Source organism: Tiliqua scincoides, chromosome 5, assembly GCF_035046505.1.
Source record: "Tiliqua scincoides isolate rTilSci1 chromosome 5, rTilSci1.hap2, whole genome shotgun sequence".
Lineage (NCBI taxonomy): Eukaryota > Metazoa > Chordata > Lepidosauria > Squamata > Scincidae > Tiliqua > Tiliqua scincoides.
The window spans coordinates 22,759,023-22,786,126 of NC_089825.1; the positions used below are offsets into that span (position 1 = coordinate 22,759,023).

The following is a 27,104-nucleotide window of genomic DNA, read 5'->3' on the forward strand; positions in this document are numbered from 1 at the left end:
AGCATGATACCATAGTCTTTCGAGACTGAAGGTTGCCAACACACCATTAAACCAGGAATGCAGAAAGTTGCTACCGACATGCCTTACTTACACTTTAGGCAACTCAAAACTTTCAACTCACTGTGACAAAATGGGAGAATGACTGTTCTGTCTATTTTCTGTAAGCCAAAAAGCCTACAGAGCTATCTGGCCCCATTTGAGAAGAGGGGAGAAAAAAGGAAATCATGGAAATGTGATCCAATTTTTTTTTCATAAGGTTTGACTTTATTTTAGCATGGGTCAATGCACTGGCAAAAGTTCTCACCTGAATTTCTTCGGCATATGTAGCCTTTCTTCCTGGAACAATAAATATACCTCCATGTCCCAGCTTCATTTAGAGGCTTGTTTTTCATTGCAATACAGTCTCCCTAATTGAAAGCAACAAGAGCCAAAAATTGTAAGAGTATGAGTTATTTTCCTCTTTATCCGTACTAGAACAATCTTCGGGAAGAAAGCACCAGAGATAGTGCCAGGAACCTTCAGATCTGTACTCTGCTGCTTCTTAGTGAACCACTCAAGGTCATGTCTGTAAACAGAAGACTTCCCAGAGCTAAGATGTTCTCTCCAACTCCAGGATGACTTCCCCAGCCAGGCAGCCCACTGATTTCCAGTCATATAATATTTATTTATTAAAGATATATACTGTACCATTCCACTTTAGAAGATCTCAAGGCATCTTACATCAACATGGTGATAAAAACAAAATCAGATACAAAAAAATTAAAATAATACAATTTGCTCTCTCAAGCCAATGTTCACAAGCCAAGGGGAGTGGAGGAAAAATAGCAGCTCAGATCAATCATAGGCTTGACAAAAGGGGAGCAAACCCACTGATTGGTTGAGGGAAGTCACTTTCTCCTCCCTACAAGCCAATCACTACCTGAGAGGGGGATAACAGTGTGCCCACTTGGCAGCCAGGTAAGCAAGTGAATGGAGGACTAAACAGTATTCCAATAATATATTTGGCATCAACCAAATACCTACATTATCTGAGCTGTACGATGGGAAGCCTTTGGCCCAATTTGTGTAGTCGACAGTACTCCCATCTGTCCAGAGGAACTTCCCCTCCTCATTGATATCATTTAATCCTATCCACACATCAACTGGAAAATCATTTAACTGGTAAGTGAGGAAGGCTAAAAAAAAGGGGGGGAGAAAAAGGAGACACCTTCAAAGTCAGGGGCAGCATTCACTAAAACAAATCACTTGGCAACACCAAATGTTGCAATGAATGATAAGAAAGGAACACACTTGAAAAATAATAATTGAAATAAAAATCAAATTAAGAACTTGACCATACGAGAAAACCACAAGAGGACATTTGATATTCTGCTTGAAGGGTGCCTTCCATTTAAAATCCTGGCTATTTAGAGGAGGTGTGTGTGTGAATAGATGGCACAGTAGTCCCAGAAAATACAGCCACGAAACAGGGAAAGTGATATTTTTCAGTAAAGACAGAGGTTTCATTTGTTCACAGGTCTGAGACCACTCATTTAGGCTTTAGTGAGAAACCCCTGTTCCTATCTCTTTACATGTATTAATTATTCTAGCATAGCCAGGGAGCATACATTATCTACTATCACTGCTGATGTAATACTAGCAACGTCCAGTCTGTAACTCCTTGCATTCCATAGCCCTTCCCTTCACCCCACTCTTTACAATGTGTTTTCACTTTCTCATCTCAATGTACCTGGAAGATATACACAGACTTGCCAGGAAAAGATCATACATCTGATGAAGAGGGCTCTAGCCCACAAATGCTAATACTAAAACAGGTCGTTAAGGTACCATATGTCTCTTTTTTAAAAAATTATTACATGAAGATGTCATACCTTGAACCCTTTGGTTAGAAATAGTAACCAGGTTTCCTCCTGCACGTTGGCAATCTGTCCGAGCTTCATGCCAGTTCTTTTGCTCTTCCTCTTTAAACCCAAATAATTTGTAGCACTGAAAAGGAATAGAGGAAGATGATTTTTTAAAAGAGATATACTGTACTTTCAGGTACATGGACAGAGAGAGTAAAGGCGATCTACTGTTAGGTTTGCCATTTGCAATGAGGACAGAGGACATGGACCTTTAAATCTTTCACTGAAGCATGAGACCAAGTAGCTACATTTCCATTCCATTTAAACTGTAAAGGGATATGATCTCTCTAAAATTTAGACTCCATGTGGTGAAGGAGGAAGGTGGGGAAGCAGATGACCCCAATTCCTGCTCACTTTTAGTAAGCGGGAAGCAGGTCAATGCGAGTCACACCCGCAGTAAGCATGAAAGAGGCAGCAGTGGCAGATGCAGGATGAAGGGCACCCTCTGAACCTTCCACACACTCCAACACTCTCATTTAATCATCTGCTTCATGGATGAGCTGACCTTGCTCATAGCACAATGGAAGTCCTATGCCTTAGGATAAAACTTTGTAAAGCTGTACTGTCTTGGCCCATTCCGCTCATGTTGTTGACTTGGCACGGCATTGATACCCAAGCAATGAAGCAAGAGTCCTGGTTGTGCAATTGTGACAAGGAACAGGCTGTGGCTATGATATAAAGGTATGGAAATCTTTAGAACAATGTAATGAGGAGAGGGAAGAGCAACCCCAAATTCAACATAAAATTCAGTTTTTTTAAAATCCTCATTAAACCTTTTCTTTATCAGAATTATCAGAAAATTAAATTCATGGTTCAATAGGGTTGTTAATTTGTTTGATGTTAAACTATCATCTTTTTATTGCACAAACATGTACCAATGCTCTGGCCTGGTCACTCTATTTCCAGTATAGGGATGGTTGTTTTTAATGCTAGCTGAGATTAGTCTTGGGCTAACAGGGTTTTGGGAGGGAGGGGGCTCCAGCTGAGTGCTCATTATCCAAGGCTGAAGCTTAGGTGCTTTGCTTCTACTGGGTTCAATTTAGCTTCAGTTCCTTTTCAAACATCACAACTTTGGCAGGCTGATGGATATGGTGAGAATAGGGAGGTGCCCAGGAGCACCACCCAGTACTGTACTGGTAAATTTTAAAAAGCAGGAGCTCATCAAGACATACCCACAGCCAAACTCTTGAAGACCATAATGAACAAACACACACGAAGGCGCACTTGAAATCAAGTATACTAAATTTCAAAGTAGCAATACAAACAAGTACTTAAGTGAAGATATTTAAAGATCTCTAGCTCAATTCATTCCAACTCTTTGAGGTGACTGCAACAGTTTTGAAACAAATAGAAATTAGATTAACTGAAAAATTGAAAAAAAAATACAGGCAGGTGTAATTGAAAAGGCCCTAACCATGTCCCTGCCAAACAAATCTTTAATGGCAACAAGATGTGGCACTCCAGTGTGGAATACAGTATAAGCAGGTTAATGAAGAAGGAACTCTTCACTTTCCCAGGGCTGCTTTGAAACAAGGAAGTGGTCACTGTACCTTATTTTCAAACAAAAACCATGATTCCGGACATCCTCCTGGGATGGAGGCTGTTGTAGGAGCACCAGTTGCATTAATTGAACTGTTGTGCCTTTCACAGATGAAAGGATGTGGGTAACCACAGTTCACATCATTCCAGAGTCCTGAACATGAGAGTACAAGTGACTGAACGAGAATCATTTGTCATTAAAATACATCACACACATATCTGTTAAAAACAGGTCTTCCATGCATTGGACTGAAGAACACCATCCACCCTACAGGAACAATTTCCATATTCTTTGTCCTGGAGATTTCCATAGACTGGATTCTACCTGACAAACTTGTATTGTTGCTGGCAAACAATACAAGAGCCTGGTGTGTGAAAAGAGCTTTTACTGAAGTAAAACAATCTGAATTGAACTGGGCATTAGAGAACAATCCTAATCAGAAGTACCGGTAAGTCCTATTTTGTTCAATGGGGCTTACTCTCAGGAAAGTGTGGTTAGGATTGCAGCCTTAGAAGTAAAGCTTTTTTACTTAGAAGTAAAACAATCTGAATAGAACTGGGCATTAGAGAACAATCCTAATCAGGTCTACTCAGAAGTAAGCCCTATTTTGTTCAATGGGGCTTACTCTCAGGAAAGTATGGTTAGGATTGCAGCCTTAGACTTCTGCAACTCTCAAGAAAGGTACATGTTTTGGAAATAAACACACACACAGGATCATATACCTGACACCTTGGCTCTTTCCTAACAAAGTGCTGCCCCCATCTCTAAGGGAGGTAATGCTGATTGTATGTAAGTAATTAAGCAATAGTATTTAAGCTTTGCCTTTTCACTTGTACAAGCTATCAAGGTGACTTGCAATAAAATGCCATAACAAAACCACAATCAGCAATAAAAACAAACGCTAGTCAGTGAGACAGATGTGAACGAATCAGTTACATATTACCACATTTATACTCACAACCTAATGGTGGTAAACATGGTAGTACATATATATTTTTACTCAGGGCCAGCTCATGACCTCCTGACATGGCATATCATATGCTGCCCATCCTTATCTTATGATATGCCAACCTCTGCTCCTTTCACTCTCCAATGTTCTAAACTCAGCACTCTCCTCGCTCCACACTTCCTTTTGCTGTCTGTCCCCCTCTTCCTTTTACAATCCAGGGAGTTGGAGGAGGAGGAGGAGTGGAGGCAAGAAGGTGGGCAGAAAAGCTCACCCCCCCCCCCAGTCTGCTGCTTGAGGCAACCATCTCAGAGGCGACCATCTTGACACATCTCATAGATGCGCTGGCCCTGTATTTACTGTAGCATACTCCAAAAAGAAATCAATAGCCAAGCCTACCCACCTGATGTTCTGTAAATTACCACACAGTTTTCATCATTGTTTGCAAAGTTGGGTTCATGGGGTGCCCAAGCTACATATCTCACTGGAGTTCCGTCCATCCAGCTTAAAGGCAAAGTATTTGCATATGTTATTTATTCTGCTTGACTAAAGTCATTCAAAGTGGCAAAAACTAGTTGCAGTTCTCATACTGTTGTACTAATTTCTTGACATCACGTTGAGGACTTGAGGATATAACAAGCCATGCTGGTTCAAGAACATAAGAACAGCCCCACTGGATCAGGCCATAGGCCCATCTAGTCCAGCTTCCTGTATCACACAGCAGCCCACCAAATGCCCCAGAGGGCACACCTGATAACAAGAGACCTGCATCCTGGTGCCCTCCCTTGCATCTGACATAGCCCATTTCTAAAATCAGGAGGTTGCACATACACATCATGGCTTGTAACCCATAATGGATTTTTCCTCCAGAAACTTGTCCAATCCCCTTTTAAAGGCATCCAGGCCAGATGCCATCACCACATCCTGTGGCAAGGAGTTCCACAGACTGACCGCATGCTGAGTAAAGAAATATTTTCTTTTGTCAGTCCTAACTCTCCCAACACTCAATTTTAGTGAATGTTCCCTGGTTCTGGTGTTATGTGAGAGTGTAAAGAGCATCTCTCTATCCACTTTATCCTTCCCAGGTTTTGTATGTCTTTCCCATAGTTTTGTATGTCTCAATCATGTCCTCCCTCAGGCGCCTCTTTTCTAGGCTGAAGAGGCCCAAACGCCGTAGCCTTTCCTCATAAGGAAGGTGCCCCAACCCAGCAATCATCTTAGTTGCCCTCTTTTGCACCTTTTCCATTTCCACTATATCCTTTTTGAGATGCAGCGACCAGAACTGGACACCAGGTGTGGCCTTACCATAGATTTGTACAACGGCATTATAATATTAGGTGTTTTGTTCTCAATACCTTTTCTAATTCCCAAGCATAGAATTGGCCTTCTTTACTGCTGCCACACATTGGGTCGACACTTTCATCGACCTATCCACCACCACCCCAAGATCTCTCTCCTGATCTGTCACAGACAGCTCAGAACCCATTAGCCTATATGTGAAGTTTTGATTTTTTGCCCCAATGTGCATGATTTTACAATTACATTGAAACGCATCTGCCATTTTGCTGCCCATTCTGCCAGTTTGGAGAGATCCTTCTGGAGCTCCTCACAATCACTTCTGGTCTTCACCACTCAGAAAAGTTTGGTGTCATCTGCAAACTTTGCCACCTCGCTGCTCACCCCTGTCTCCAGGTCATTTATGAAGAGGTTGAAAAGCACTGGTCCCAGGACAGATCCTTGGGGCACACCGCTTTTCACCTTTCTCTATTGTGAAAATTGCCCATTGACACCCACTCTGTTTCCTGGTCTTCAACCAGTTCTCAATCCAGGAGAGGACCTGTCCTCTAATTCCCTGATTGTGGAGTTTTTCAGTAGCCTTTGGTGAGGGACCGTGTCAAACGACTTCTGAAAGTCCAGATATATAATGTCCATGGGTTCTCCCACATCCACATGCCTGTTGACCTTTTCAAAGAATTCTAAAAGGTTTGTGAGGCAAGACTTACCCTAACAGAAGCCATGCTGATTCTCCCTCAGCAAGGCTTGTTCATCTATGTGTTTTGAGATTCTATCTCTGATGAGGCATTCCACCATCTTACCCGGTATAGATGTTAGGCTGACTGGCCTAAAGTTTCCCGGGTCCCCCCTCTTCCCCTTGTTAAAGATCAGCGTGACATTTGCTATCTTCCAATCCTCTGGCACTGTGGCCATTTTGAGGGACAAGTTGCATATTTTAGTCAAGAGATCAGCAACTTCATTCTTCAATTCCTTAATAACTCTAGGGTTGATGCCATCAGGGCCCGGTGACTTATTGATCTTTAATTTATCAATGAGGTCTGAAACATCTTCTCTTTTAATCTCTATCTGACTTAATTCCTTGGTCAGGAGCGGCCATTCAGGCAGCGGTATCTGCCTGAGGTCTTCTGCCATGAAGACAGATGCAAAGAACTCATTTAATTTCTCTGCCATCTCTAAGTCTCCTTTTATCTCCCCTTTCCCTCCCTCACCATCCAGAGGGCCAACCGCTTCTCTGGCAGGTTTCCTGCTTCTAACATATTTGAAGAAGCTTTTATTATTCCCCTTATTCCTGCTGGCCATGTGTTCCTCATAGTCTCTCTTGGCCTCCCGTATCACCTTCTTACATTTCTTTTGCCACAGTTTATGTTCCTTTTTATTCTCCTCATTAGGGCAAGACTTCCATTTACAGAACGTGCAAAGGTTGCGGACAAGGCCTTCTGGAACTCGAGGCAGTGCACAAAATGCCACTGCCCCTGGTTGCACACCAGCTACAGCCTCTGCTGCTAATTGCTCCTCCAACTCCCTGGACTCAAAAAGAAATAGGGGAATGGAGGAGAAGAATAAATGTGGAAGAGAGGAGAGTAGTGGGCTCAAGTGTCGAAGATGCCTCCTTTGATCACTAACTTATGGCGCAATCCTAATCCACCTTCCAGCACTGACATAAGGGCAGTGCAGCCCCTAGATAAGGAAACAAACACTCCCTTACCTTGAGGAGGCCTCCATGAGTGCCCCCCAACTGCAAGATGCAGCACATGTCCCATTGGCACAGCTATGCCAGTGCCGGAAAGTGGGTTAGGATTTGGGCCTTATGCAATTTGGTAAGCAGGTTCAGGACATATTTCTACATTTCAAGTTAGAATGACAGTGCACATCCTGCTTTCACAGAAGGGGGGATAAAAACACAAAATATATTGCAACACAATTTCTCCTATTAATGCAAAAATATCAGATAATATGTCATTAGGAAAAACTTGTGCATTACAAAACTGAACCTCGCTTGCAGCTCTGCACTTTTTTTCAAGGTGATTGTGAAAGGTGTAACACACGTGATCATATCGTTTTCCCCTGGAACACTGAGTTCTCACAGTGAATCTTGGAAGGTATGTTTATGACGTAATTCTCCATCTCACACTGAAACACAAATTCAACTTGAAATTAAGTTTAGAGTGCTGTAGGAAAAATGCAGACTGTGATTTTTACTTGGAACTTTGTGCTGTACTAGTTGGAAGGGAATCATATCCGCACAGTATTTACATAATGGTCCAACAATCGCATAATAAGCTATAATATTTTCTGTTTACTTACCTAACCTCCTTATCAAGGCTCAGTTGTAAACCAATGAAGTAAGCATTCAAAGTGTCATCTTTTGAGATCTAAAGCATGAAGATGAAAATGTATTTACATGCTTCTGTGATCTGAAAATTATGTCTTAAGGAAGCTATTTTGAACAAGTGTCCTTTGCTATTATCATTTTTCCCCCAGACTAAAAAAAAACTATCAAATATGGCCTCAGAAGAGACAGTAAGTTATTTTTAAATCCCCCAAAACAGAGCAGATTAGCTACAGATATACTTGTTCTGCTTCTTCTCTCCATATCTTGCTAATTTATAAAATATTGAAATGGCGGTAATTAGATGGGATGTGCCATTAAAATAAAATTTTTGAACAGTAAGCCAATCCAAAATTTTTCCTTCAAGTCTCATAATCTTCTGACTCCTGTAACTGAAGTATTTTCCTGCTAAAGGATGAGTTTGGTTTTCTATAAACTGATGAACATTCTGAGTTTCAGAAAGTAGAGCATCTTTTTCATTAGAATAGCATCTTTCTTTAAGTTCTCAAATGTTGGCCTTCCTAATGGACTAAGTACACATTACAAGCACTGTAAATGTTTGTTACAAAAACACAATGCTTGTTTTTCCTATGAAAAGCCGTGGGGGTATGTGATGATTGAGCTCCTCTTAGCACTTTCTTTTCCAGCCTTATAAGAACACAAGAACAGCCCCACTGGATCAGGCCATAGGCCCATCTAGTCCAGCTTCCTGTATCTCACAGTGACCCACCAAATGCCCCAGGTTGCATACCAGATAACAAGAGACCTGCATCCTGGTGCCCTCCCTTGCATCTGGCATTCTGACATAGCCCATTTCTAAAATCAGGAGGTTGCACATGTACATCATGGCTTGTAACCCGTAATGGATTTTTTGTCCAGAAATTTGCCCTTTTAAAGGCATCTAGGCCAGATGCCATCAACACATCCTGTGGTAAGGAGTTCCACAGACCAACCACATGCTGAGTAAAGAAATATTTTCTTTTATCTGTCCTAATTGTTCTATATATGATCAATTATTTCCTGCTGAATTTTTTCCTTCTGGTTAGGCTCCAAACATGTGTTTCCCATAGTATCTTGGACAGCTGTGACTTGGAGCAGAAAATCAGCTAGCAAGGAAAAGGCCACCTACCATCTCCCCTACTCTTAAAATCCACCCCCAAAAAGAACTACCCATGAAACATGCACAATGTGTAGTTCTGTTCTGTTCTAGGCCGTGTTTGTGCCAATTCATGATTAAGACCACACTCAGAGAGTGGCTAACTTCCACTGAGCAAATTCTTGGAAAACAGTTTTAGGAACAGCAAGAGCAGCTGCTGACATTGGTGAGGAAGGAGGTCTCGGGATGACAACTTCATCAAGGTCCAACTTCACCTCACCTCCTGTGTGAGGGTGCCTGACACACCTAGGGCAGCAAATCCGGCAGGAGGTATCTCCACTGCCAGTCTTCCTCCTCCTGCTCCTCTTTCAAAAGGAAGAGGGGAACAGAATGAATCACCCCTCTACACTTCCTCTTCCACTCTATTTTCCTCTTCTTTTCAGGCAATTGCTGGAGAAGTGTTCTCAGAATTCTTAATTTGGTTTGCCACTGGAGGTCTTGAGCTGACCCTTCTCTCCTTTCATTCTTGGGTCCATTTTAGATTAACACAATAAATTGTGTCATTGAATCTACTGGGACAGGACCCAGTCTTCTCATTATTTTAGTGCCATGCATAGCAATTATATAATAATAATAATAATAATAATAATAATAATAATAATAATAATAATAATAATAATAATAATAATAATAATAATAATAATAAAATCCATTTTCCTGGTAAGTCCAACAATCTATCTACTGATGATAACTGTGGAACCTCACCATCCAGCATCCAGAGTTACCCTTCAACTGGAATCCCACTGATGTTAATGGAGTAATATTAGTTGACATGGAGAGACTCCAGGACAAAAGGCTATATGTTATGAAAATGCACGTTCTGAATTGCTTGTGCCAGAGATAATAAATGTCTTACATATTTAGCAAGGAACCTTCTTTCAGAGTTTCCCTCGATGACTGCTAGGTCTCCAAAATTCTTCTTGCAAAATTGCCGTGCTTGTTCCATAGAAAGGGTATCAGTGCTGACATAATACTGTTTGTCTCCATTGACAAGCCATCCATCACTGGTCAACTGATGTTCTGCAAGAGATATCAGGCAGACAGATATTCTTAAACAAAAATGTTAGCTAAAGAAAAGAGTTTAAATGCTAATAATTTACTCAGGAAGCAAAAAGCATGGAAATTGCCAGTTAATGCACCTGTTTTAACTTCTGTGCCATGAACACAGACCCAAGTGATCAGGACAAGATAAGATGTAGTTGGAAAGCTTATCCCAGCAGTGCAGCTCTTGACAATTAAGTGGAGTCCTCTGTTCGTTAGGAAATTAGTTAGGTAATTATCTCAGCAATAAAGTTTTTCCAAAAGAGGTGATACAAACTTACTTGGGAGAGGCAGTTCTGTTGGTTCAGGTTTGAGCTGTACTCCTGGAAAAAAATTTTTATATTATTTTATATATAAAATGTAGCTTACATATGTATGATTCCATTAAAAACCAATAAATGCGTTAAATGTTAACAATAGACGCCAACTGAAATTTCCATAATTTGAATCAATATTTTAAAGCAGGGGTGCTCACACTTTTTTGGCTTGAGAGCTACTTTGAAACCCAGCAAGGCCCAGAGATCTACCAGAGTTTTTTTTACAATGTTCGCGCCATCATAACATATAACATTTATGTGTACAATGTATGTTGGTGTACCATGAGCCCCACTGAGTATAACAGGACTTACTCCTGACTATACATGCCTAGGATTATGCTGTGAGGCTGCAATCCTAGCCACACTTACCTGGGAGTAAGCCCCATTGAGTACAATGGGCCTTACTCCCAGTGTTTCCTCCCAGAGGCACCTGAAGGGGGGGGTCGGCACTCTGCGATCTACTCATTTTGCTTCACGATCTACTGGTAGATCGCGATCCACCTATTGAGCACCCCTGTTTTAAAGAGTTACATGGAATTTAGGAATTACACCTTGCAAACTTTATGGTGATCTGGTTTTAATTTGAAGATTATAAATTATCACCCAAAAATGTACTTAATAATAGCATTTGATACAAAATCAAATGATAAAGTGATAAAATAATAAAAATCATAAGATAAAGTGATAAAATCAAATGATAAAATGACTGATACTTGAAAAGCCATCTGAATTAATCAGACAAAAGATGTGCACGTCTACTCAAAAGTAAGTCCAATTTGTTTTAATGAACTTACTCCCAGCTAGGTATGTATAGGATTGCAGCCTAAATCTATGCACACTTAACTTGGGAGTAAGTCCCATTGACATCAGTGGGGCTTATTTCTGAGTAGACATGCATTTAATTGTGCAGTTAAGTCTTTTAAATGTGTACATTTGATTTATGATGCACTTTACAAGCAACCTTCTTGTTATATTATGGCTTAGCATGACAAGAAACTTTACCTTTGGTAACTTGGCAAATCCAATAGTATAAATCATCACAGTGTACATCGTTCCAGTTCATGCGGTAACTTGGATTTAGCTCTCCACAGTGTTCTATTCCATTATAATTATTGGGTTCTCCATATCCCCAGTTTATATATCCTAACTAATGCAGAAATAAGGTTGTTACTTCTCTGGAAGGGAAAGCATCACATTTGTGCTGACTGATCAGTACCAAACCAGTTGCAAGCACAGGAATGACATTATACAAAAAAAGAATTCCACCAATGTGGTCCTTATATTCTTTCAACATGCAAGGACTGAGTAGGCAGGAAATGATACATTTTCTAGTGCTGGCATCAGGGAATCCCAAGATTTAGGCTGCAATCCTATATGCACTTTCCTGGGAGTAAGCACCACTGAACACAGTGAAACATGCATAGGATTGCACTGTTAATATCCCATTGCCACAGCCACAGGTCAATTACTCTCACGAGTATTAAGCTGGTCAGGTTGTCCTTGAGTGGCTTCCATGCTTTGTTTTGCCTGTGTTCTTGCTGGTTCAAGCTGTGGATCTTGCACCAAAGCCTATCAGCTTGACCAGCACCTCAATCAGCTCAACCAACATTTATCTCTTGAAAGTTATGCGCAAATCCATTCATTCCACTGTCCTCAATGGGCTGGATGAAGGCTAATAAATTTAGTCTCAGAGCCAATCACCAGCGCCAGTACACAGCAGTATACTCACACCTTGGCACTAGGTGTCACTGACTCTAGGTGTCACAAATGTGTCGTAAAGCATGCTTACGGCATCCTCGGAGTAAGCTGTGCTGGTGGGGAGGCATGTGCCAAACTGTCAGCACCACTGAAGAAGCCCCGGCCACCGGTGGCAAAAACGTGAGCACTGGACAGTGTGGGGGAGTGAGGGTGGTGGTGGGCGGGCAGAGGAAGGCATTCCAGGATGAGAGGAGGGTAGGGGAAGGGCAGGAGAAGGGGCCAATATGGGGCTTTTCAAGTGTGTGCCAGTGATTGAGTCTCATTGGGGAGGCTAGGGCTTTACTTGAGGGAAGGTAAAGACCTCCAATGGCTTCCCTGGTCCTTCAGTATACAGCAGCCGCCATTTTGGCACTGCTATAGCCCACAGTGATGGGAAAGTTAAGCTTAGGTTGCCATCCAGATATGATAGAGGTGACAGGGATAAGTAGATGGGCCTACTCTGACTGGGGATGTCCTACCTTTGCTGTTTGATTCTCAGGTGACAGACACTGTCAAGAGTGCCTTTTTACATCTTTGTGCAAGCTGCCTGATAATTGTGGCTCTTGCTTCCATTACACATGCTCTGGTCACCTCTCCATTACAGCACATCAATGCACTGTGCATGGGGTTGCCCTTCCAAAACACTAGAGTCATTACAACTTCCCCTAGACCAGGATATGGCAGAATTTTTAACAGGAGTAGGCAACAGGGATGGCTTTTTTTAAAACAACAATTTTGTTAGATGGATTGAAACTACGTTATGAGACTAGTTTTACATCTTGGTTTACTTTCAAACTCTGTTAGGAAAAGTCAGGCTGTGTTGGGCTCAGAAGTCACTGTGAAATTGGCTTGTTTGAAACCAGGATCCAAAATAGTACCTTCAAAGGAAAGCCGTGCACATGAAGGGGAGGGAGTAGCATGAAAACTTGAGGCTTTGGGATGTCACACAGACACATTCACCTTGCTTTCCTATGTTTATGCTGAAACGTTGCTTGCTTACTCAATAGCCAATTCTATTCAGTTCAAAAGATGAGGTAATGCCAATGCAGAATTTCAGAGCTTTGATCCTTTAGTTTGGCTCCCCCACCCACTCCACCAAGGCATGCCAGTAGTAAAAGCAGAAAGAATTGGGGGGGGGGGGAATATAATTCACTCACTGGAGAACCATCACTCCATGCAAAGCCGTCGTCTGGGTTTAGGTAATTTAAGCCTAGCCAGTAATGCGAACCAGTATATCCGTAGTTCCTAAGATATCACACAGACATAAGTAGACCCAAAGGTTCATTAAAAGGTATGTTGTTGTATGAAGTCAGTTTTCATGAATAAGTGCCTCTCAGAAAGCTTGAAATTTTACAGAGGAAAAAACAACTTTCAAATATTAGTATCCACTGTGGTGAACAGGGCAAAATGTGGCCAAAATGGTCTGGCCTGGCTCAGTTCTGATCCTGTGTTTTGGTCCTCAAAAGAACAGGGTCAATGGGGAAGGGGAAGAGAGATGAGCAAATGGGAAAGGAGATAAGAAAATGACAAGAGGGGGGAAGAGAAGAAAACATGATGGAGAGAGGGAAAAGAAGGGAGAGCAGATACTGAATGGGGCTTGGGAGAAGGGGGAGAGGAGAAGAAAAGGCGAGAGGAAGTCAGGAGCAACAAGGGAAGGGGAAAACTAGCCCAAAAGAGGGGGGCAGGAAGGCTATGAGAGGTGATACAACTCCAGTGAAGGACAGCCAGGAAAGTCTAATATCTAAGAAAGGATAAGAGCCTACCCTAACTGGCGCCAATCAAGGAGTCTTAATAATAGTTGGGATAAACCTCGCAGAGACTCAGTTTAAAGAAGAAATACACCCTTCTTGCAGAGAAGAAACTGGGGGTGAAGTTCTGACTGCTGAAGAAATAAGCAATCCAGAAACTGTAGCTGTGTGTCACCCTTGGTTGTTGTTGTCTCCCCCCCCCCCCCCACGAATGTGATCAATAAATCTACTACTATTTCTCAGTTGCGTCAAGCGTTGGTTATTTGAATAATTCCTTCCTAGAATGGGTCTGTTACTCTCTCTTGGATGCAGGTCTCCCCTCTTAGGATGAGGGGAAAGGCGTAGGGCAGTTACACAGAGATAGATGCATGTACTCACGTTATATAGTTCTGCAGCCCACGCGATTCTTTTAAACTAGTAATGGAAGCCAAATCACCTCCAATCGCTCTACAGAAACTCTGAGCATCAGCCCACGATTTCTTCTCATTTGGTTTTGTGAAGACCTAATGACAATACATTGTGTTAATAACGAGGTTGATAACGTTAGCGCAAGATAAAAAGGTGGGAAATTGTACTACGTGAAAAGGAATGCCACAAAGCTCACTAGAACAACATAAGCATGATATTATAGTAGGTCTACTATCAGGAAGGTCCCCACTGGCTGGCTGCAGAACTTGGCTACAGCATGCTCAGAGCTGTCATTTAAGGTTCTGGAGCCAGCCAGTGGTGACCTGCCTGGTAGTAGGTCAAGCTTCCTCCTTCTCCTGGTTGTCATCATGATATGCTAGGCCCTGACACAGCCCAGTTAGGAACCCTGCCCCCTGACTTTTTCCCTTTTCCGGATCCTAGGCCTAGGGTCTGCCCAGGGCAGTGGTGGTATGTAGAGATAAATCCTCCCACATTTGGCTTGCTTTGTAGCTGCGGTCTTGCTGCTGGGAAGCATTGATGTACCTGCCATACTGGCTGCTGGGGGAGGGGAATTAAGAAGAAGTGTCTTCCTGAATATTTTATTTTCCCTCCCCTCCAACTAGGGGCCAATATGGCTGGACCATACGATGCATCCTGGCAGCAAAAGCACTGCTGGAGAGCAAATCGGGCCACTGGCCAAAAAATGGTGTAGGGCCCCAGGTGGTCATGGGTGCCTGGTCTTTGAAGCCAGCCCTGATCCTGCCACTAGTTATACCCTTTGCAACATTAAAGGTTTCTTTTCCTTGCAATCTGGTGAGGGGAGAACCATCAGTGGATGAAAAGTGAGCATCAACGATTACCATTTTCAAGGATTGCCCCAGACATGGACCTATATTGACACATAATGGACCCCATATTTTTTTTTTACAATGGTGGGGTTTGTGATTTTGAGGTCACACCGTTCAAATCTCTCACCAGTCCTGCTTTCATTGACATAGAGAGGCTTTGCTCTGCTCAGTTTAACAGGGAATTTTAAAACATGTTTCTATGGTATGTTATCCCTTTCAACTTTTTCTGATGGGGCAGAAAAATACCATTTTCTGATAGCACTTAATATCACAAATGCCAATATATGTAAACGAAAACATTCTATTTTATGAGTTGCTGAAATTCTGAAATTAAACATCATACTTTATAGCATACGTTCCTCTGATCACTTGAACTCCACTCATCAGGGCATTGGGGGGCAACAGTTGTGGTTGGTTTAGGTGGTGGAGTCACTCCTTGAGCCCAGCGTTTGCAAATAAATTTTGCCTTTGTCTCGCATTTCAGAAGATCCCATAAGCCACCTGCAATTCCGGTTTTCATGGCAACACAGCCTGGCTGCCGTCCTTCATTACATATTAAAAGACAAACAGTTCCATGTCAATTAGGAGTGGAATATGTCATTCTGCTGCATTAAAAAGTGGTTACCTTTGTTAATCAACGTAACTCCCACATTTACTATAGAAAGTTTTCTGGGCATCCTTAACAAAGATGCTACCAAAATCTTTGTTCCTGCAATGAGGTTTTTTTTGGAAATATTAATGAAAGAACAAATCTGTCAACAAATAATTTTTTTTCCTATCCAAGAGAAAAGAAATGTGACCTCCTTAGAACTCAACATGTGTTGGGAATATTATGAGAATGTTATCTATCATTTTCAGTTATTTTACTCAATAACCACCTCTGTGGTAGAAATGGCAGGGACTGAATCTGGGACCTATTGCATTGACTTACGCATGCAAATACATGTTCTACCATTGAACTATGGCTCCTGTTTATGGTCCATGTGGTTGTGTACCTGGCATTTCTGAGTTCCAGTGAGTGAATTCCATCGCTTCTCCACCAACCCATTTAAATGTTCCTTTTTCTTCTGTGTCAGAGAGGCCAATCCAGAAATGTGTTTCAGGCCTGAACCCAATAAGACTGGTCAGGTAAGCTTGTTCATATCTGTGAAAAGAGAATAAAAGAATTATCACTGCTGTTAATTGTGTCATTGCTGTTAAATATTTTGTTAAAAAATTATGAAAAATTATCAAAGTAGTAGTAGTAGTAGTAGTAGTAGTAGTAGCAGCAGCAGCAGCAGCAGCAGCAGCAGCAGTTGCTGTTGTTAACAAAGTAGTATTACGTGTCTCTACCTACTATACAAAAGGGAATGGATTCCACCAGGACCACACATTCATTTTTATGGGAAGAAATGTGCTCCTCGTTTCTTATAGGAAACTATTATAACACCCTAAAATCACCAGTGGAAGGAGAAAAGTACAGTGCATTCTAAAACAGTGCAGAATCAATGTACAGACACTCCCCAAACTCCATATGTTGATTACTCCCTGGGCCCACTTCACATGCTTCCCTTGCTGCACCCTTCCCTGGCATGAATTTCACATGCCCTTTCAATATAGGTTTTAACCACCACCCCTAACCAAGGTTAATGGTAACCAAGCTATCAATATCCATCCTCTAGGCCAGGGGTGCCCAACCCTATTTGTGGCCCTTGGGGACTCCCAATCCAGCCCGCAGTGAGCCCCCAGGAAAGGGCGGCCTTGCTTTGTGCAAGGCCTTTTATAGGCCTTGAGCTATGGCAAGACCTTCATTCATTCATGTAAGTTCCATCTCTAATATATTCATTATGTAAATTTATTCAAATTTGAAATGTAAATTAATTCGTTTTTTCCCCCAGCCCCTGACACAGTGTCAGAGAGATGGTGCAGCCCTCCTGCCAAAAGGTTTGGACACCCCTGCTCTAGGCAGAAGCACTTTGAAGAAAGGAAGACTTGTGAGCTTCTTGCATCTTTGCATCAGCCTATGGCAAAACATATTGGGTTCTAGTATAAGCAAAATAAATAAAAAGCAAGGGATTTCTTACCTGTCTTCGACAGTCACCAAATTAGCACCATGTTTTTTGCATGTTTGATTTGCTTCAGCAAATGATACAAAGTCATTTCCAATCTCGTAACAGTAAAAACCATATCTTTTCCAGCCCTGTTGGAAGGTGGGGAAGGGAAAAAAAGTATAGGAAGCAGGTACATAATAGATAGTGAGCATTTCAATGGTCACGCTTTTGAAAACTATATGGGAAATCACAGCTAAAGCTAGAGGAGGAGACATGAAAGGGACACATAATAATTAAGCTAATAGATCCTTAAATGAAAAAAGGATATTGGGAATATTTGATTCATTCATCCATCCACTGCTTTTCAGTGAAGTTCTCTAAGTGGGTCACATCCCAAGAGAGATGAAAAGACAGTTCCCTGCCCCAGCACAACAGAGATACTAGCAGTAAATAGATATGGAATGATGCTGGATGACTGCGGACAGATACTCTCTCCTTGCTCAGCATAGGAAAGCCACCACTTTCAAAGATGTCTCTTTGGAATTGTAGGGGTCATAGTAACACATTCCTGTAGGGACATCTTTTTCAATGAAGGTCAAACCTGATGTTATGAACAACGCATATGTAGAATGTTCTTTTTGATTTACTTATTTTCAATTGGGGCCTTGAAAATTCTTTTCATCTGGGGCAATGAAAAGAACCCCAAGGGTTCTTATTACAAATCAACCCCATCGTAGTGTCCGCAGGGTGAAGAGAGGTGACAAACCACCCATGAATGTGGACCAAGCAGATCAAGGATCTAAATGTAAATAGTTTATTAAAAGTCTAAATGAAATCATTTAAACCAGAAGGGAGTTAAATAATATGGGGACGAAAGGTAGGTAGCAAAGTAGGTTTCCATAAGCACAAGCAGGTTGATGGAAATGACTGAGCTTGGCTGGAAAGCCACTTGCCACCCCACCCCTCCCCCCCAAAAAAAACCTGTGAAGAAGGCAGAGTTCCAGCTCCTTATTCTTCACATTACTCCTTCCTCTCATGGTCCCTTAAACAAAGCAGAGAATCTTTGCATTGAGAACACTCCCATCATGTCCTATAGTTCTTGCAGTATACTACAACTACAGGGTGCCCACAAGAATGCCTAGCAACAAACACTGTTGGCAACAGCAGCTAATCACATAAAGGTCAACAACTTGAGGAGGTACTGACAGCACCCTTTTATTCCATTAATTTATATAAGCTATTGATCAAATTAGAGCAAGAACTGCTTTTGGAGCATAAAGAGAACCTGGTAAAAGAATGTCCAGGAAGTGTCATATTGCCAATCGTCTACTTACAGTCTGGCAGCCTTCCTCAATTGTCGTCTTTTCCCCTGGAGCCTCTTTTAATGGTTTCCTTTTGCAAATGTATCCCAACTGTGTATCACAAGGCAGATCTGCCCAATACCCGAACTGCATTAGGAAAGACAAAAATAGTCCTGTTAAGGCTAGGAGATGTGTGGTCATGCATTTGGTCTCTGGAACTGGTGGTCTGGATTCTGTCTTACCAATCTGACCTGCTTTCTTTGAATGCTATTTTTTTTTCATCCTAAGCAAGTACCTCAATCAAGAAAATGCCCATACAATATGCTTGGATTCGCATGGGGTGCATCACTGCCACAGTGCTGGTGCCAGCTTGATGGAGGCCTGGGGTGAAGTCCTGTACTGGGTCCCATGGCACCTCCCCAATGGGCCCCTTTGGCACACTGGGCATTCTCACTGCCTTTGATGCTGACAGTTTAGAGCAGCCATTCTCCACCACTGTACTATGGCACACTGGTGTGCCACGAATGGTATGCAGGTGTGCCGCAGGAGTTTGGGGGAGGATCATTTATTAGTAGGGCCAATGGGGATGTGAGCCCCCACCAACAGCATGGTGTGCCTTGTCAATGATCAAAAAACTGATGGTGTGCCTTGACCATTTTAGCACCTTCTCAGTGTGCCATGAGACGGAAAAAGTTGAAAATAACTGGTTTAGAGGCTGGCCTGGCCTAGTAGACCCCCAATGCACGTGGGCCTGTGACCAGTTCTCTACCTTGCTGATTTCTCAATGCTACCTACACATTGCCACATGGCAGCATATATTCTGTTCCACGAGGCACACTTGGATGGAAACACACTTTACCTTTCCTTTCATTACAACACAGTCTTCTTGCATGTTGGTGTCATGAGTTGGCTCTCCTGGTACCCATTTGGTGTATGTCACCTGTGACCCATCAGTCCATTCAAATAGCATTTGAACCTTGAGATCATTCAGTCCAATCCACAGTTCATCAGTTGGTTCTAACTCACACAAAGACAAAAATGATTAACTCTTTTATACAGAGGAATACATTCCATAGCTCACAATTCATTGTTTTGTGCACTGTAAGTTGTATCCTAAGTTTACTGAGGGCCCAATCCTGTCCAACTTTCCAGCACCAGTGCAGCCCCGACTTAAAGGAACAAATGTTCCCATACCTTGAGGAGGTCTCTGTGACTGCCTCCCCACCAAAGGATGCAGTGCACACCCCATTGGCAAAGCTGCACCAGCGCTGGAACATTGGATAGGATTGGGCCCTGAATCATGTATAAGAAAGTTAATTTCAGCTGGACTTAGTCATGACAACCCAATTAGTTAGGATACAGCCCAATGGAGAAGAAAACCTTTGGATGCCCTAACAACTACCACCTTGTAAGTACTAGTATCCTCCTGTGTGAATATTAAGGCTGTGAGGGATTGCTAAGACTACTTAGAGCCCAATCCTATCCAATTTTCCAGTGCCAGTGCAGCTGTGCCAATGGGGCATGCGCTGCATCCTGTGTGGGGCGGCAGTCATAGAGGCCTCCTCAAGGTATGGGAACATTTGTTGCCTTAGCTTGGGGCTGCATTGCAGTTGCACCGGTGCTGGAAAGTTGGATAGAATTGGGCCCTTAGTGAGTTCAAGGCAGAGGCTAGCTTTGAACCAGGCAAGTTCTGATTTACAAGCAAGCCCCTTAGCCACTACACTGCACCAATTTACAAAATAGTAACAATGATGGAGGGAAGCAGAAAGAGGGTTAACCAGAATTTTCCTAGATGGAACTGAAGTGATCGTCACTTAGGGTGCAATCCTAACCCCTTATGCCAGGGCTTTCTAGCGCTGACATAAGGGCAACGCAGCTCTGAGGTAAGGGAACAAACATTCCCTGACTTTGAGGAGGCCTCCATGAGTGACACCCAATAGCAGGATGCAGCACATGCCCCACTGGCACAGCTATGCCAGTGCTGGAAAACACTGACATAAGGGCTTAGGATTGCGCCCTTAGGGACTGAAGGAATGGCTTATTTATGAGGATGTGACTACAGGGGTATCATGACGAGCAGATTGCACTTAAAAATTTTCCACTACACCACAGCATATAGTATATGCTAGATATTTAACTTCAGCAGCAGCAAAGGAAGAGGAGGAAAGCCATGGTGAATTCATTTGAGGCATTTCCAAGTCATCATTTTCAAACTGTATCTAGGAGTGGACAGAAATGGAGCACCATCCACAGACTGTTCCCATAAGCTCAATACTGGCCTCTTTGTTCCCTCTCTATCAACATACAGGAAAATAAGGGGTCATTCAGGGAATAGAAGGTTTGGTGTGCCTTCCAATTGCTTGGGTGTGTTCACGGTGTTTCTTCCTCTAGCCTGGAAAAGCAGCCCCTGATGCTAAGATTTGTTGAACCTGTGCCAAGAGACAGCAGGTGTTTCCACTGCCCTGGATCACCAAGAATGAGATGCTGCTGCCAAGATGCATGCACAGAACTTCCCCTGACTACTTCAGTGTTCGGTCAGAACATACACTGCCTGGCTTCTAGCACAAAGTTGTTGTTGCAGTCTTGGCTTGCGACATACATATGGCTTCTTAATGGGTTTTTTTTCTATTGCTCCCGGTCTTGCATTCCATCAACACTCAGTTCCCACATTTCCTAGCTGTACTCCCAGCAATATCTTATTCCATTTCTTTTTGACAACTGAAAATCAACATAGCTGTAAACTCTACTACAAATTCAGCCATATGGTGCAGAACCCTCAAAGCTTCAAATGCCATTGAAACAAGTAGAAACTTAGCACAGTGGGGAATAGGCTGAAACAGAACAATTGTCCCTGATAAGTGTTTGTTTTTTCTTTTATCTATATAGTGTATTTACATGGGAGAGCATTAAAAGCAGCGTCCCCCTCTCCAGTCTGAAACGGCATGGCCATACTGCCACCTCAAGGCCAACCATCCCATTCTGCTACATCTGTGAACTAGGCCTGACATTTTCAAGAAGCTGAATTTGGCCAGCAGCATCACATGCCATGAATTTTTTTGCCTTGTTCAGAATTTTAGCAACCCTTGCAGCCTTACAGCCCTTCAACCCTGTGGTCCAGCGCAGACCACAGGATTGGGCTCTTACTCTTCTGGAAACAGTAGATTTATCAAGCTGCCAAATTCATCATTTATATAAGCTACTGCTCCCAATACATACTTATACTGCTCCCAATACAGGTACTGTATTGTACAGGTACTCCCAATACAGGTACCCAATACAGGTACTCCCAATACTGCTCCCAATACAGGTAGACCACAGCTGCGATACAAGGACATCTGCAAGAGGGATCTGAAGGCCTTAGGAGTGGACCTCACCAAGTGGGAAACCCTGGCCTCTGAGCAGCCCGCTTGGAGGCAGGCTGTGCAGCATGACCTTTCCCAGTTTGAAGAGACACTTGGCCAACAGTCTGAGCCTAAGAGGCAAAGAAGGAAGGCCCATAGCCAGGGAGACAGACCAGGGACAGATTGCACTTGCTCCCAGTGTGGAAGGGATTGTCACTCCCGAATTGGCCTTTTCAGCCACACTAGACGCTGTTCCAGAACCACCTTTCAGACTGAAGGTTGCCAACAACAAGCTCCCAATAGCAAAAACAATCTAAATAAAACTCGGTACAAATACTTACTGTAGCCAAGTTGAGACATAATGAAACTGTGCTCTTCAACATTGTGGATACTTGCCAGATCTCCACCTTCCTTTCTACACAGTGCAGAGGCATCCTTCCACAAGTTGGCTTCCCTGTGAATTTTATAACACTGGCCTGCATACGATATCCATCCATCAGGACATTTTATAGGCACATTCAGTACTGGGAAGAAAACAATGATTACACTGGTACGCTAAATGCTGTACGGTACTGATAATACAATCTCATAGGCATACATACACAACACGCTCTCAGCAGCTGCTCTTTGTTTTTATTATTCACCCCATCAACACTGCCTTTCCTTTAGTGGTTCTCACACATTAACCACTGGGACCCACTTTCTTAGAATGAGAATCTGTCAGGACCCACTGGAAGTGATGTCATGACTGGAAGTGACATCATCAAGCAGGAAAATTTTAGCAATCCTGGGCTGCAATCATACCCACACTTTAATAATAATAATAATAATAATAATAATAATAATAATAATAATAATAATAATAATAATAATAATAATAATAATACAGGTATTTATATACCGCCTTTCTTGGTCCTCAGATTTCTCCTCAGACTTTATTCAACGCGGTTTACATAGGCAGGCTATTTAAATCCCTGTAGGAATTTTTACAATTGAAAGAAGGTTCTGTCTTTCAAGAACCACAACATTCAGATGTTTCTTTCTGATATGGTATCGCATTCTGGCCTCCATCCTCCCATGCTCAGAGCAGATGGAATAACTCTGCTCAGCTTGTCAGCTGCTTCAAGGTCGCACGGTGCCGGTGGCCTCGAACTGGCAACCTGCAGATGTTATCATCAGGCAAACGGAGGCTTTACCCTCTAGACCAGACCTCCTCCACTTACCCAGGAGTACGTCCCATTTACTATCATTGTTAAAAGAGTATACATAATAGCTTGTTAAAAGTATAGTTCTGTAATATTTCCCCAAATGTAATCACATATCAGGGCAGCATCAAGTCTAATATATTAAAAATAAAATATTGAAATGGATGGGGACCCACCTGAAATGGGCTCATGACCCATCTAGTGGGTCCCGACCCACAGTTTGAGAAACACTGCTTTAAAGAGTTCATTATCTGCGGTTTCTAGTTGGCCTCTCATCCAGGCAGCATCTAAGGCTGGGTTTGCTTTCAACATTAGAACTATGATTTGTGCTTTCAAACTATACTCTGAACATGGCACTTATCACAGCTATGCTACAGAAGCAGATGCTACTTACAAAATATAAAAGTGGTAGATGAAAAAGTCTCCATGGTTGGGGTATGTTGCCTTAAAACATAAGAAACACCCTTTATACAATGTGCTTCTCAGCCTCACTTGAAGATGTCAGGGACTGAATCTAGGGGCTCTGAGTGCTGGACTCTTTCACTGAACTATGGCCCCCTTCCATCACTTAAGGGAGTGCGTAACTTTTAAATATCCCACCACAGGGATTAAGGGCAATCATGTGAGTCTTCCACCTGGAATCAGCACCTTTACAGGAGAGGGGATTGCCTACACAATTAGTCCCTGTTCATGAGGCTGCATCATTAAATAAATTTTCCCCAGCCATTATTGCTCATGGATAAGTGGCTCTCGATTGGTAATATGGAATAAACACTTTAGCAGAGGATAGGAAGAAGCAGAATTGTAGGATCCTAAAGGCCAGAAAGGAAACTGGGTGAACTATGAACTGTCTGTTTCTGCCTAACTTCAATCTCATTTTACTTGTCTCAAACAGGATAGAGTCCTTTAGCACCAGTTGCACAAAGTCACTGCCACCATCAAGCCACTGCATACCATGGTGACACTGAACGAGTTGAATTACTATAAACTGAGCCTACCCTGTTAGCAGGACCAGAAGTGCCCAGTCCTGTGGGCTGGCAACCAATACAAAGTTTGCAGGGCAGTTTTAAAAGACAGAGCAGGAATATAAGAGGAACAACCTGGAAAACGTGTAACAAATTTATTTGAAATGCAATGAAAGAGAAAGGGTTTTGCAATAATAATACTAATTTTAAAAAACAGCCCACTTAAGCCTCACAGTTTGACACCATCATAAGACAGTTTTGGTTGGAGAACATATTGGTCAAGAACATATTGGATAGTTGCATGCCACACCATCACATAGTTAGGCTTGCCATATCTCATTTTAAGTTAGTGGAATTTTACTATCTGCAGGATTGCGTCTATCGTAGACAATAGCTGCCTGCAGCACAAACTCTAGGTCCGTCAGCAGGGAACTTTGCTGAACACATGGCTCATCTCCAATAATGTGTATCTTGGACCACCCAAAAAATGCATGAAAACAATCTGTAAACGATTTTAGGAAACACCTGGGCATTTTTGCAGAAAACGTTGAGAAGGAATGGAAGGAAATTGTAACGATGCCCTGGCATGGAAGCAGAGATGTTTGCGAGAGTCTGCTTGGAAAGCATAGTGGTCCTTTCCTGTCTGTCAGCCTTGGTGTCTATACTGCAGATTTGAAATTTGCTTAAGTAATTTCTGGGAATCAGACTATTTCCTTTCAGAAGCTGAAACTGATACTAAAAAGAAGATATTATCCTTTCCCAGAATGAGATACTTTAAAGCAGGTGTCTCAAAACCCCGAACCGGGGGCCAGATGCGAACCGTGGCAAGCATCTACCCAGCCCGTGGCCAGTCTCTGATCCCCTGAGAGCCTCTAGCCCAGCTGACAAAACACAACTGAAGTTGTGTTTGAAGGGTGGGAGAATGGGGGTCCATTCAAGTATATGCTTTATTTCTTGGGCTGTGTTGTTATGTGGAGTAATCCTGGACATTTGAGCCCATTCATTCATTTATTCATTCATCTAAGTTCCATCTCTAATTTATTTATTTATTTATATTTAATTTTTTTTTCTGGCTCTCAACACTGCGGGAGACATTTGATGTGGCCCTTCGGCCAAAAAGTTTAGAGATCCCTGCTTTAAGGACTCCTTTGCACAGAGTTTCCTAAAGTCACTGAAATGCAATTAAACAGCTGTTTTGGAGAGATTCTTTTCATTCTTCAGCTGACAACTTCTTAAATTACACATGATTGTATTCACCAACCTACCCTTAGGAATAACGAAGGCACTCAAAGTGGCATTTCCCCTTTTACAAATATAACCAAGCTTCTGGTTGCATAACCGGCTGTCCCATTTGGCACCTTTAACTGGATTTAAAGTTCCGCATGTTTTTCCGGGCTCTGGAGAAGGACTTCCTTCAAGGAACAGGTACAGACAAGAGGAACAGTCACATTCACAGACAACCTTTGTTGCAGAAGACTTTCTACTCAATGGACAAAGTCAGAGGTATCTCCTATACCATTTTAGCTCAGTAATTACAGCAGTTTGTTGAAATGACCAACGCTGCCAGTTCGCTAAGGCTGGTCCTATGAAGCAGGTAGCACAAGAAGCATTTCAGGTGCTTGTGGAGGCCTGTTTTCAGGGGCAAGCATAGTAGCCCACCAGGCACCCTCTCGCCAGTAATTCAGTTGCATAAACAAAAATAATAAATACAGTGGGACCTTGGTATCTACTGGAATTCTGTTCTGGAACCCCCAGTGAATAACAAAAGGTGGATACTGGGGCCCACCTTTAAATGCCTTGTAACAAGGTATAGTCGCTATTCCACATTCAGCCACTAGATGGGATGAATAATGGAATCTAATGGAATGAAATTATTCCATTAGATTCCATTATTTAGTGACTGAATGTGGTATACTGTCTATACCAGGGGTCTCCAAACCCCGGCCCGGGGGCCAGATACAGCCCGTGGTGAGCCTCTATTCGGCCCACGGCCAGCCTCTTATCCCCTGAAAGCCTCTGGCCCACTTGGCCAAACATGACTGGAACTGGGCTCTGGTTGCGTCTGGAAGGTTGCGTCTGGTCTGAAGGGAAAGAGAGGTTGAATGAATGAGCCCATTCATTCATTGATTCAGTCATCCAAGTTCCATCTCTGATTTATTTATATACATTTTATATTTAAACTTTTTTCCGGCCCTCAACACCGTGCCAGATATTTGATGCAGCCCTCTGGTTGAAAAGTTTGGAGACTCCTGGTCTATACTAACGCATTCTGGGGCAACAATGAAGGAGTAAGAAACGCAAAAGTGAGTCTTTATTAAAGCTTCAACCCCAAGAAGCTTGCAACCAGAGTGGTTTAACAGCGCAAAGGTAGGAAATGGGATTTTGTCTCTTTTTTCCCTTGATACAAGGCATTTAAAGGTGGACCCCAGGATCAGTGGTAAGTCAAATCAGTGGATGCCAAATCAGTGGATACTGAGGTCCCACCTGTACATGTGAACCTGTAAAGTATTTCCGTAATTTTAAAGCAAGGCTACACAACATGTGATCAACTGAGTCAAACATAGCCCTCTGACCACTTATGGTGATCCATTTATGGTTGATCAAGCGGCCGGTTCCTACTTCTGAAGCAGTGAAAATGGGGTCATCAAGTACCTGACAGATCAAATTACATATAGGATGTGTTTAAACCGGTCCACTACGAGTCATGTAGGTCTGCCTTAAAGGAAACAACATGCTTGATTCATACACCTATTTCTGCACTGCACAGATATGAATAAGAACATAAGAACATAAGAACATAATACTGAAACTCCAAGAGTAATAGGAGAAAGGAAACACATTAAGGAAATGAAAACTTTACATATTTTTTTACACTGTTGGTAGGGAAAGAACAGGTTGCAGATATAATATGGCAAACATATATGAGCAAAACTGTGTAATGAATATAATCCATTCCATTCCGGCCCTTGCTGCAGATATGGCAATGGATACA

The 27,104-nt window shown here is 42.4% G+C and overlaps 1 protein-coding gene across 1 annotated transcript in view; it reads right to left on the reverse strand.

The window, feature by feature from the left end:
* LOC136651092 (macrophage mannose receptor 1-like) overlaps positions 1-27,104 on the reverse strand; it is a 53,260-nt gene that overhangs the window by 12,225 nt on the left and 13,931 nt on the right. The window contains exons 6-23 of the mRNA XM_066627214.1: positions 25,378-25,524; positions 22,284-22,466; positions 19,461-19,618; positions 18,635-18,748; positions 17,334-17,449; positions 16,266-16,414; positions 15,614-15,813; positions 14,393-14,517; positions 13,424-13,511; positions 11,532-11,676; positions 10,494-10,535; positions 10,028-10,191; positions 7,991-8,058; positions 4,794-4,894; positions 3,455-3,597; positions 1,872-1,986; positions 1,024-1,175; positions 305-407 (exon numbers count right to left, since the gene is read on the reverse strand). Coding sequence (XP_066483311.1) covers positions 305-407; positions 1,024-1,175; positions 1,872-1,986; positions 3,455-3,597; positions 4,794-4,894; positions 7,991-8,058; positions 10,028-10,191; positions 10,494-10,535; positions 11,532-11,676; positions 13,424-13,511; positions 14,393-14,517; positions 15,614-15,813; positions 16,266-16,414; positions 17,334-17,449; positions 18,635-18,748; positions 19,461-19,618; positions 22,284-22,466; positions 25,378-25,524 — 2,313 coding nt within the window. The remainder of the gene's footprint in view (positions 1-304; positions 408-1,023; positions 1,176-1,871; positions 1,987-3,454; positions 3,598-4,793; positions 4,895-7,990; positions 8,059-10,027; positions 10,192-10,493; positions 10,536-11,531; positions 11,677-13,423; positions 13,512-14,392; positions 14,518-15,613; positions 15,814-16,265; positions 16,415-17,333; positions 17,450-18,634; positions 18,749-19,460; positions 19,619-22,283; positions 22,467-25,377; positions 25,525-27,104) is intronic.